General features: G+C 36.0%; 1 protein-coding gene across 1 annotated transcript in view; it reads left to right on the top strand.

The window, feature by feature from the left end:
• Positions 1 to 13,483, top strand: part of LOC126022853 (solute carrier organic anion transporter family member 1C1-like) — a 48,611-nt gene that overhangs the window by 14,464 nt on the left and 20,664 nt on the right. The window contains 5 exon segments of the mRNA XM_049783887.1: positions 961 to 1,093; positions 3,296 to 3,420; positions 8,661 to 8,807; positions 10,507 to 10,605; positions 13,085 to 13,330. Coding sequence (XP_049639844.1) covers positions 961 to 1,093; positions 3,296 to 3,420; positions 8,661 to 8,807; positions 10,507 to 10,605; positions 13,085 to 13,330 — 750 coding nt within the window.

Below are 13,483 nucleotides of genomic sequence, written 5' to 3'. Positions count from 1 at the left end.
ATTAAAGTTAATAGGTTTGCTGTATAAAATTACTACACTGAATCTAATGCAAACTTCCCATAACACTATACTTCTATCCTTGTTTCACTTCTGTATAAATTTCATAATATAATTTTATTGAAGTAACATATATTGATATTTTATGTCCGGTATAGGGCATATAAACCATGTCATTTATATTTTAGAGTAAATCAGAAAGTAATAGACTTAAAAAATTTAATAATTGGGGACCAGAGCAGTGGTGCAAGCGGTAAGGTGATTCAATCCCCCAGCATCCCATATGGTCCCCCAAGCCAGGAGCGATTTCTGAGTGCATAGCCAGGAGTAACCCCTGAGCATCACTGGATATGTCCCCCCCACAAAAATAAAACCCAAAAAATAAATTTAATAATTGAAGAATCTATAGTAAAGTATACTTCAAACTCACCAAAGAGGAAATTATAAGCACAAGAAAAGAAACCTCTACAGTTCAATTTACCAATAAAACACAGTAACAGATCAATAGCTAATGAAGATAAAAATGAAGTTTAGAAGGGTTAGCATTAAAATATTTAGGTAAAAGTGATTTAAAAGACCAAAGTGTGAAGACATTTTAAACAGTTTTTGCAGAGTAAAGGAAAAAATAGTGAGCTTTTCAAAAGATGCTAGGGAAATGAGCCGCAAAAAAATTCTTATTAGACCTTTAGAGATACTCATTCATTTAGTTTTATTCTTTTAGTTATGCTAATGAGTTTCTAAAAGTCCTTTCATTTAGTTTCTCTCAACCTTTTCTCCATCTTGGGACATCTTCTGGACTTCCTTCCTGTGCCCCTCTTAGTATCTGCCAGCCCACCAGTATTGTGCTTTTCACACACACCCATTTATAGTCTTCATCTGTGATCCACTTGGAATATCATGTTCCCGAGCCCCCAGTTGAAAAATGCTGCTCTAATGTACAAACATTGGTTCTGTCTCCCAAAGGGAATCTCTTAGTTATAACATTTATTAGCTACTTTGGAGCCAGACTTCACCGGCCAAAACTCATCGGAGGAGGATGCCTAATCATGGGGGTTGGAACACTGCTGGTCGCCATGCCCCAATTCTTCATGGAACAGTAAGTCTAAGCAATGTTGTTTTTTTGCTTTAACCAACAGCAGCATTTATCTTGTTTTATTAGGATTTATTGCTTACATTTAAGAGAATAACACATGGCTCAATTGATGATTGTTTATGTTCTTTTTATTCTCTTGGGATAAAATTGCAGAACACTTACTATTTTGTTTGTGACTTAATCATCTGTGAAAATTATTACTATCCTACCAGGCATTGATGTCAATAAGATTAAAGAGATATGTTAAGCAGAATGGCAAAATCTGGCATATTTTTAAGGGATTGTGCTGACAATTGTTTAGAAAAGTGACCCCCATGTGACAAACTAAAATTCTAGAAGGTTAGTGTAGATTTTTGTACATCAGAATCAATACGGTATCCATTAGGTTTCAATCAGGTCAGAATTCAAACCCTTCATTAAAAACATTTATATATTTGTCCTCATTCAATCAGTTCCTTGTTCTTTACCAAATGGCCAGTAATGATCTCTACCACATTGATCGTCCCCATTTTCTAACTAAGAACATTGACGTTTAAAGAAGTTAATTAAATTTTCTAGCATGCCATATATAGTAATTAGTAAAAAACAGTGGCACTTACATAAAAATCCATTTATCAAAAACTTAAATATCACATTTGCAGTGTTTATCTCTTGATAGATTGAGCTAATAAAGCTCAAATAATTAAAAATTTGCAAAATATCACACAATTACTGTTGACATTTTCTTTAAGAGTCTGAAGGTATTATAAACAGGCTCCAGAAGCTCCAGAATTTTAAAATAAAAATAATAATGTTTACCATGATTTAACTTAAATGTTCTCTTGTGTATATAGCAAAAATAAAAAACATGGTTGGAGCAATAGTCCAGCAGGTAGAGCACTTGCCTTGAATGTAGCATATCTGATCCAATCTCACACACACACACACACACACACACACACACACACACACACACACACACACACAAAACCAACTTGTATGTCACCATGTGAGGGCCATGCCCCAAAATTATTGAAAACCAGTATCCTTACTAAGTGATTAATAACCTATTTTTGTTAGGGATCTATGTGATAAAAATGACAAAATTCCAAGTCTTTTTTTTTTTAGTCACATATTAACATGTTCCTATTTTTTCAGTGGTATCCATGCCCCATGTAGCCATAGGTTTGGCAAAGAATGATATATGGTAACAGTTCATCAATTTGAATATTCTAAGAACCCAATATATTTTTCCTTACTAAACTACAAATGTTATCCATAAAGGTTTGTATGATTAGTTTGCCAAATGCACTAGTATAATTACTAACCTTTAGTCACACACATCTAAAAACACATTCTCAAGATTCAGAACAATGTCATGAAGTCTTTTTGTCACTAGCCTCCAATACTGGCTCATGAAAACTCACTTAAGTGGGAGCATGGATATTGAGACAAGAGAATGATAGTACTCCTACTATTAAGCACTGACTCTTCCATCTAGCTCCACTGTGACTTTATAAGCACTGGGAATAGTGGAAATAGAAATAGATGAATTAGCCAGATAAACAGGATACATTCTGCCTATATCCTCATTGAGCTATTCTACAAGATCTATAACCTTTTACATGTATCAAGCCTGGACATAACTATGTTCAATCATTGTTTTTTCTTTAAATTGGAGTGCTATCATAGGTTTATAGCAAAGGGATAGGTGATTGTCACTGTTTTATATAAAATTAACCTATATATGGGGCCGGCAAGGTGGCACTAGAGGTAAGGTGTCTGGCTTGCAAGCGCTAGCCAAGGAAAGATCGCGACCACGCGGGTTCGATCCCCCCACGTCCCATATGGGCCCCCCAAGCCAGGGGCAATTTCTGAGCACTTAGCCAGGAGTAACCCCTGAGCATCAAACGGGTGTGAACCGAAAAACCAAAAAAAATTTTACCTATATATTTACATATATATATATGATATATATATATCTCATATATATATGTTTAACTACACTGGGATACTCTCTGGTTTAGATATGATGTGTAATATCTAAGATCAAGACCTTCTGACTAACTTTCAGTAACTATTGATCATTGTTTTTTTTGGTTTGGTACTTCAATTCAGGATCACTACAAACTTAGTTAGAACCATAATTAATAAGTCATTGGGTATGTATATATCCAGCATGATGTTCAATGAGTCTGTAATAAAGAAACTATTCGTGTTCTACAGGTACAGATATGAAACATATTCTCCTTTCTCCAATTCTACACTCAACCTATCTCCATGCCTCTCAGAGTCAGACAAGAAATTCCAAATCTCAGTTATTGAAAAATTACAATCTAAACAAAATAATGGTAAGAATATTTTATTTTTACTGATAGTTACAAATTTTGTATTTTATCTTAAATATACTTTGATATGGACAAAATATCTGTATGAATTTTCCTGTTACAAGTTTTACTATTTCAACTGAGATTCAGTGACATTAATATTCCAGCACAGAAAGGAGTACATGCTAATATTTTAAGGAAAAGACCATTTTAACCAAAACTTCTGGAAAGGACCCTCAATCATTAATGACTGAGGGACCCTTCAATAACTTCTAATGAGATGTATCATAACTGCATGGTAGAACATATTGACATGCTCAATATGACCAATTTGGAGGGGTCCTCAGGGGCTCCCAAGCAGGTCATGGGGAGTCAAGGGATCATTCCTGGCAATAGTCACCAACTATTATCATTACTAGGACTAGAGAGTCTGTGGTGCTGTTCAAGCTTTAGGGGGCAGTGCTGAAAACCACCTGACCACTTGAAGATATTTGGGGGATTTCAGGAACACAGTCAAAATTGTTCTGCAGGCTATGTGGTTCTAGGAATTGTACCTAGGTTGGGTGCATGCAAGGCATGCATTCAAAGCACTAGACTATCTCTGTGCTCTCTTCAGAACTCAGTTTAACTTCTATGCTCAGCCACTTTCCATCAGAACATCAGAGATGCCATCTCACCCAGTCCATCACTAACTTCCACTCCCTTTTCCAAGGACTTATTTACATTCTAGGGAGCTCATTTAAAAGTAAAAGGGGCAACTGTAAAAAGAAGTTCTTGGTGTTTATTTGCAGAGTCCTGGCAAACTGAACATTTGAAATTCCTCTGGCTACAATGTCACCTTGATATCCTCTTTCATTACGTCTGTCCTTTCAGTATTGCAACTTAGGAAGTGGTCATCTCAGACACATATGAAGCATTCCAATTTTACACCAGATAGGATACAGGGAATTTATCTAAGATTATGCAAAGTTCCATCTTGTTGACTATACACATAGAAAAGATTGTGTGAACCCTCCCAGGGAACAGGGACATATTTGGTGGTATCACTATGCATTAGACATACTTAGAAGAACCTCGTTATGACTCAAAGTCATAATGCAGCATTTTATCTACTGTTTTGGTTTTAATTGGCAAATGTAGCAACAGATTCTCCCTACTCAGATAAGCCACACAGGTATTCATGTTCATTGGTATTTGTCATGTTTCCAGAATATTGCATAGGCAAAAGTTTAAATCGTCCTTTTCCTCAACCCTGCAGCATCCTAAACCCAACACTTTATTTGGACCACTCAAAATCTTACTCTCTGCTCTTACTGGGGAATGAATCTGTATCAGGCAATACAAAAACTATTAATTTCTAATACCATATGTCAACATAAGAATTTTATAGGTAATGGTGTTCAAGTCCAAAGGTGCACTAGGAAGTACTAGGGTCATGCTCAGTGATATTTGGGGTCCATATAATACCGGAATTCAGACTCAGCCTTGCATATGGTAGGTACATGTTCTCCTACTTGAGCCTTATCTCCAACTACATAAAAATATACTGTACCATCAGACATTTTGCTCTCCTAATCTTTTTAATAATACCTTCTTTTGAAATGTCTATTTCCTAGATCAGGTATATTAGAATTTGGGCCATTTTAATAAAAGAGATGAGCTAGAGAAATTTAAAAAGCATGCGAATATAAGACATAGGAGATATCTTAATAGAATGAGTACAAGTTTTTCATGTGAGATGCCCTGGTTTGATCCCTTGTACCATAAGGTCCCCTGAGTACCACTGGGAACAATACACCCTACTCCAAAAGCACTACACAGAGAGTATACCAAAGCACTGCTGGATATGGCCAGACAAAATCCTCAACACAATCATATAACATTAAAATGAGAAATAGAGGATTCAAGCAAGAGTGGGAAATGAAAATATTTTGAATTCAGGTATAAAATGTTATTAACCAGATACAAGTTCAAAGCCTAATTCATTCTATTTCTTGAACTGAGGTCTGTTTCCTTAAGTCCCTGATATTATCTGGATACTAGGCTCAACCTGAAGGTTCTCAAGAGTTAATATAGTTATATCTATTTACATCATCAACCCATTACAAACCAACAAAGCAGAACTGCTCAACATAAAAGACCTTTTGGTGATGATGGATGTGTGTCTGCTCCCAGGGTGTCAAGCACAATATCCCTTAACCATGTGTGTCTTTAGAACACAGCCAGTGTGAATGGGGAATTGAATTTTTTAATTTTACATTATTTTAATGTAGATATATACTCTCAATAAACTACTGTAATGGAAAGCATAGATTCAGGAGCCTACGCTTCCTACCAAGACTCCCCTAACAACATGTTTCATAGTGCATCCCTAAATATTTGAGCTGGAATTTACACAAGGATATATTATATATATATATATATATAAATATACAATAAATTTTGTTTTATTTTTATTTTAGTTAAACACCATGATTACAAAGTTGTTCATGATTCATTTACTCTTACAATGTACACCACCCTTCACCCATGAACTTTTCCCACCTCTAATGCCCCAGATTTCCCTCACACCCTCCCAACTCCCATCTCTGGTATAAGCATTTTGCTTCTCTTTTGTTCTCTTTCTCTCTCTTCAATTTTTTCCTTTTAAGACACTGTGGTTTTCACAATTGTTAATGGAGAGGTACCATGCATATCCCTTTATCTCCATCCAACATTCGCTTATTGTACAAAATAATCAGTTCCAAATATCATTGTCATAGTGGACCTGTCTCTTCTCTAATTGCACTTACCACTCTGTGGCAAGCTTCCTACCAATGAATGGTCTTCTTGACCCTCTTCTCTATTATCTCTAGATATTATTTCCATACTGTGTTTTATTTTTTTTATATACCATAAATAAATGAGATTATTATGTTTCTATTCTCTTTAACTCATTTCACTCAGAATAATAATCCCATATCCATCCATATATAAGCAAATTTTGTGGCTTCTTTTCCTAACAGCTGCATAGTATTCCATTGTGTAGATGTACCACAGTTTGCTTAGCCACTCATATGTTCTTGGACATCTAAGTTGTTTCCAGATTCTGACTATTGTAAATAGTGATGTGATGAACAAAGGAGTGCAGAAGGCATTTTTGTATTGTGTTTTTGTGTTCCTAGGGTACCACTCCCTAGGAGTGGTTTTGCTGAATCATATGGAAACTCAATTTTCAGTTTACAAAAAGGCTGCACTAGTTGGTGTTCCCACTGGCTGTAAATGAGAGTCCCTTTCTCCTTATATCCACACAGCAATGGTTGTTCTTGTTCTTTGTGATGTGTACCAGTCTCTGTGGCATGAGAAGATATCTCATTGTTGTTTTGATTTGCATCTCCCTGATGATTAGTGATGTGGAACATTTTTTCATATGCCTCTTGGATATCTGTATTTCTTCTTTGAGGAAATATTTATTCATTTTTTTCTCCCATTTTAGATTATTTAGATTTATTCATTCTTCTTTAAAAATATTTATTGTGGAGCTGGGGCAATAGTAAAGCACAAAGGGATCCTGCTTTGTACACAGCTGACCTGTACTTGACCTCCAGTATCCTATATGGTTCCTTGAGCACCTCTAGGAGTGATTCCAGAGTGTAGAACCAGGGGCTGGAGTGATAGCATAGTGGGTAGGGCATTTACCATGCACGTGGCCAATCCGTATTTGATCCCCAGCATCCTATGTTGTCTCCCGAGCCTACCAGGAGTAATTTCTGAGCTCAGTGCCAGGAATAACCCCTGAACACTCAAGAGTGGCCCCCAAATAAAATAAGAAACAAAATACAGAGCCAGGAAACACTGCAGCCAGTTTCTGCTTCCAGCTCAGCCTCTGTTCTCTAAGACTGCTCTGCCACCATTGCTCGCCCCCACCCAGAAATCTCCCTTGGTGCCTGGTACTTGATCTAGTGATTTAAATTTGCTTCTTCACCAAGTGTCAACTAGTATGGTGCCAAGTTCAGAGATTTGGGGGAATTTCACTCTCAGGTCATTTGGGAATGAGTTGCTCTGGGTGTCTTTAGGTTCTTCTGTACTGCTGTCCTAATGCTGCAGCTGACTGTCCACCATTTTCCCCCAGTTTCTACACAAAGATATATTTTAAGCAAAAGAAATTTGGTCATGTTTTTAATGTGAAATATAAATTCATAAAATAAAAATGAAAAATCTGAAGTCGCTTAACTACATCTCTAGAAGAGTAGATTTGGGACAAGAAGCCACATGTTACATTCTCACTGACATGGTCTGAATTATCCAAATGTGCTCTTAATTCTTTACTTAACCTGGCATCCAAACATTAATCAAAGTGTTACTAACAGGTCAAAATAATCACTATATCATAATATTGTTAAGAGACTGTTTCTAAAAAGCCTTTAAGTTCTTTTAAAAAATCTTTGGTATTAGAGCCATAACACTGAGGTAAGGCATTTGCCTTGCATGTGGCTGAGTCAGGTTCAGTTCCTGGCAATTTGTATGGTCCCAAGCCTGCCAGGAGTGACCCTTGAGCACAGAGCCAAGATTAAGTATACCTAAACACTACTATGTGTGGTTTTAAAAAAAAAAAAGAAAAATTTTCAAACTTAAAAAAAAGCAAAAGAAAAAATAAACATTAGTCTGAAGTTTGACTCAAAATATTGTAAAGTTTTAGTTGTTGTTTTTGTTGTTGGTTTTGAAACAGTTGTGCTGTTGAAACTAGGGTTAATATTCTATATAAATTCGTTTACTGAAAGAACCCAGATTATTCATCATCAATTATAACTTTAGGAAATAGAAATATGTAAATATCACCCAGATACAAATTTTAATTTTATGTAAAATTTGAGCAGTAAATAAATTAAAAGTCATTTCTATTGATAAAAAAAAGAGTATAAAGACTAAGGAAAAAACTGTCAAATTTGTGTTTTCTCCTAGAGAGACTACTGAATGATATTAGTGTGTAGGAGTTCAGTGAGCCAAGTTTAAATAAGAAATAAAAAGAAGAGTGAAGAAAAGATTTAAAAAGGCTACTAGAGAGGCACAGAGTCCAGTCTCAGGAAGAAATATGGGATTTATATTTCCCAAAATAGTGAAATTATAAATTATAGTCACACTAAAACTCAAACTTATTAGGTTCATCATGAATGTCACTTCCACATTTCAATCCAATTTGAGAACTTATAGAAATACAAAAGATATTTAATTTTGACAGTGATCTAATTTTAATGCTTGTTTTTATTTTCTCTCTCTCTCTCCAGAGTGTGAAATTGATGCCAGCTCTTCCATGTGGATATATGTTTTCTTGGGGAACCTCCTTCGAGGAATAGGGGAGTCTCCCATACAGCCACTAGGCATTGCCTACCTGGATGATTTCACCAGTGAAGATAGCGTAGCTTTCTATATCGGTAAAACACACCTCATATGTCTTTGTGAGATCAGGGTGCCTATTTTTCTATATATTAAATTAGATATGGCCTGGATGGTTTAGGCTCCTTTACTCAGTTTACATATTTCCTAGGTACACACTGAGAATTTAGCAAAGAAAATGTTTAATATAAATTTATTTCGTTCAGCAAAAAATAGCAGGTTAAAATGAAATAACTATGAGATCAACTTTAGCTATATTCATAATCTTTAGGATTCATTGTTGTTTTACTGAGTGCAGTCCTGGTTAAACACGTGGGAATTACATTTTTTTTAAAAATGTTTTCAGAGTTGAGTAAATGCATCTCTCATGTGTGAGGTTCTGGATCCAATCACACACACACACACACACACACACACACACACACACACACCTAGAACACTAAAAACTATTCTCTATCAAATAAGCCCTGGAATCTCAAAAGTAGGTTAAAATACTGGATTGTGGAAAAAAAAAAAAAGATCAATATGTGGGTCAGAGGGAGATCCTAATAGACTGAGTGCATGTTGTACATATTGGAGACTCAAGGTCAATCCTTGGCACCATAAGTTTGACCACGTACCAGGAGAAGTGACCCAGGAGCACAGAGTATAAAGTAGCCCTTCACTGCCAGAGATTGTGGCCAAAAGTAAAATAAACATATTTTAATAAGGAGGACAAAAATGAAGCCTGGGCTGTGCCAGGTCTGAAATGAATAATCAAAAGATCAAAATAGAACAAAATCCAAGGCTCCCACCTTTCTTTTTAGAAATGATTTTGCCTGGGCAAAAATCCCACTTTTTTTTTCTTCCAAATGTTAGAGCTGCCTGGGCTTGTAACAAGGCTCCAGAGAATATTGCTCTCTAGTCCACCCTTGACTCTAGCTGCTTAGATGATTGTATTTAAGGATCTCATAGCCTGCCCCAAATTTTATACCTACCCAACTAAAAATGGGAGGGGGGTTTGAAAGCACTGAGAAAATGAGAGGGGGGAAATCATGCAAAGGGCTAGAGCATATGCTTTATATATCCAGAGCCTCAGACTTGATCCCTAAAGCATTGTGGGTAGAGAACCCTACAATAATGCATTTTTGATTTCTATCAATGGATAGTGTGATTTTAGGAAATAATGTTGTTTTTGTGTGTTTTTTTTTTTGTTTGTTTTTTTGTTTTTTGGGCCACACCCGGCGGTGCTCATGGGTTACTCCTGGCTGTCTGCTCAGAAATAGCTCCTGGCAGGCACGGGGGACCATATGGGACACCGGGATTCGAACCAACCACCTTTGGTCCTGGATCGGCTGCTTGCAAGGCAAACGCCGCTGTGCTATCTCCGGGCCCAATAATGTTGTTTTTAACTGTGCATACATGTGTCTTACTTTCTGGGTTTGAACACATAACCTCATCCTGTGTAGGAATTCAGTTTCAGTTGGAAAATATATATTTCCTTTTAGAAAATTAACTTCTTTAGCATGTTGGTGTTACTTTCTGAGATAAAGAATTTTTGAAAAGTGTTTATTCTTCTAAAATTGAAAGAACTTATATCAATAACGTTGAGACATTAATAAATTTATCATTCTTGAATTAAAGTTGAATCATTGAAGTTATTAAATGATTATTAAATATTAAATGATTAAATATCATTCATATTTCTTGTTAAATTTTTTGATTATAAAAGCAATGACACTTTTTTTTTTGGTGCAGGATGTGTCCAGACAGTTGCAATTATAGGACCAGTCTTTGGCTTTCTGTTAGGCTCATTATGCGCCAAACTGTATGTTGACATTGGCTTTGTAAACTTAGGTAAGGGAATGTGTTTTTATTTATTATTTTAGCTGATATTAATTAATGGGGTGGTGTAGAATATATCAAATTTATTATATTTCAGAGATTGGCAAAAACTATGATTGGATGAAGCAGAATTGGTTAGTGAGATATTCAGAAAGTCAAGATTTAAACTTTAGAATTTTTGAAAGATGTGGATAGATAGGGGAAGGAACCACAATATCAAATAATTAAAAAAAATTACTGGGGCTTTTTTGACTATGGGAAGTCAGGTTCTCTTATGAACACATATCCCCTCTATTTTTCTCTCCCCTCATATTTCTCTAAAGTTATTAAAATAAAACTATGTTGCTTCACAAAAGAAAAGTTTACTGACTTTTTGTTTGTTTGTTTGTTTGTTTGTTTCCGGCCACACCCATTTGATGCTCAGGGGTTACTCCTGGCTAAGCACTCAGAAATTGCCCCTGGCTTGGGGGAAACCATATGGGACGCCGGGGGATCGAACCGTGGTCCTTCCTTGGCAAGCGCTTGCAAGGCAGACACCTTACCTCTAGCGCCACCTCACCAGCCCCGTTTATTGACTTTTTAACTTAGAAAAAGTTATTCTCACATAAAATCACAATTATTAGTAAAAGAATATTATTGATATGAGTATGAAAGATCAAGGATTAGAATTGGAAGAACTTGTCATTCAGATATATTCTCTTTCAGTTCTTTTTTGGAGGAGGGGCACACCCAGTGACACTCAGGGGTTACTAGTGGCTATGCACTCAAAAAATCGCTCCTGGCCCTTGGGGGGACCATATGGATGCCAGGGGATTGAACTAGGCTAACGCAGGCAAGGCAGATGCTTTACTGCTTCACATCACCACTCCAGCCCCTCTCAGTTCCGATTTGCCAATTCTTCTTTCTTTCTTTCTTTCTTTCTTTCTTTCTTTCTTTCTTTCTTTCTTTCTTTCTTTCTTCTTTTCTTTCTTTCTTTCTTTCTTTCTTTCTTTCTTTCTTTCTTTCTTTCTTTCTTTCTTTCTTCTTTCTTTTCTTCATCTTTCTTTTTTCTTCTTTCTTTTTCTTTCTTTCTTTTTTCTTTTCTTTCTTCTTCTTTCTTCTTTCTTTCTTTCTTTCTTTCTTTCTTTTCTTTCTTTCTTCTTTCTTTCTTCTTTCTTTCTTTCTTTATTCTTTCTTTCTCTTTCTTTTCTTTCTTTCCATTCCTCTTTCCTTTTCTTTCTTCTTTCTTTCTCTTTCTTCTTTCTTTCTTCTTTCTTTCTTTCTTTTCTTCTTTCTTTCTTCTTTCTTTCTTTCTTCTTTCTTTCTTTCTTTCTTTCTTTCTTTCTTTTCTTTCTTTATTTCTTTCTTTCTTTCTTTCTTTCTTTCTTTCTTTCTTTTCTTTCTTTTTTTTCTTTCTTTCTTCTTCCTTCTTTCTTCTTTCTTTTCTTTCTTTCTTTCTTTTTTCTTCCTTCCTTCCTTTTCCTTCCTTTTCCTTCCTTCCCCTTCCTTCCTTCCTTCCTTCCTTCCTTCCTTCCTTCCTTCCTCCTTCCTTCCTTCCTTCCTTCCTTCCTTCCTTCCTTCCATCCTCCTTCCTTCCATCGTTCCTTCCATCCTTCCTTCCTTCCATCCTTCCTTTCTATCACACTCGACAGCTCTCAGGGTTTACTCCTGACTCTATGCTCAGAAATCGCCCCTGGCAGGCACAGGGCACCATACGGGATGCCGGGATTCAAACCACTGTCCTTCTGCATGCAAAGCAAATGCCTTACCTCCATGCTCTCTGTGGCCTCATGATTCACCAATTTTAACACATTTCAGCGTGATTAAGACCACAAATTGTGACTACTCTTTGATTTCAGATGTCTTAATATTATAGCCCCATCACTGATAAGTTATTTGTGAACTTGAGAGAAAGGCTAAGCACAAAAATGTTCTGATGGCAAAAATTCTTTATTGCAAAAATAATTTCCTAGGTGAGATATATTATAAGAACATAGTATTTTTTCCAAATCATGTTATATAAGGCTAAATAAGAAGTGGACTCTAATTCATAGCTACATTTTATTCTTTTTTCTTGTTTCCTTCCTTCCTTTTATACTTCCTTCATTTTTCTTTCCCTCCTTCTTTTGATTTTCTTTTCTTTCTTTCTTTCCCTTCTTTTTCTTTCTTCTTTTTCTTTCTTTCTCTTTTCTTTCTTTGCTCTCTTTTTCCTTTTTCTTCTTTTCTTCTTTTTTCTTCTTTCTTTTTCTTTCTTTTTTTCCTTGTTCCTTCTAGCTAATATTTAGACTCTATAAAGCTAAAGAACAAAAGGAGAGAGAATTATGCTCCAGAAATTCCCTCTTTCCTTCTAAGAGCAAGATAATAGTAAATGTTAAGATCATAAAATGTTGCTATCTAGGAGTTGTTAGGTGTTTTTATGATGTGATAGAGCTATTTCTAGGGATTTTTATTCAAGCCTTAATTTACATTGGTTTTGGTATAAATACTGCTTTGTTATCTTCTCTCCTTTCAGATCACGTAACCATTACTCCAAAGGACCCCCAGTGGGTAGGTGCCTGGTGGCTTGGTTATCTAATAGCAGGGGTCATAAGTCTTCTAGCAGCAGTGCCTTTTTGGTGCTTACCAAAGAGTCTACCAAGACCTCGCAGTAGAGAAGGTTCCAGTTCCTCCTCTGAGAAATCCAAATTTATAATAGATGATCACACTAACTTTCAAGTACACCAAAGTGAAAAACCCAAACTGATAGAGATGGCAAGAGGTGAGTCAGCTTCTCCTTGACTTTGAAGCACCTTTTGTTTTTCATTCTGTTGAGCCTCTGGGGATCCAGGAATAACAGCTTTATCTTCCCCTTTGTGCTTAGAAAAAGTTGAGTACAGTGCAAGTGAGTGGGGTCAGGTGCTTGCCTTGTATG

The sequence above is a fragment of the Suncus etruscus genome, chromosome 11, assembly GCF_024139225.1.
Source record: "Suncus etruscus isolate mSunEtr1 chromosome 11, mSunEtr1.pri.cur, whole genome shotgun sequence".
In the NCBI taxonomy this organism is placed as follows: Eukaryota; Metazoa; Chordata; class Mammalia; order Eulipotyphla; family Soricidae; genus Suncus; species Suncus etruscus.
This window is presented reverse-complemented; position numbering and strand designations above follow the sequence as displayed.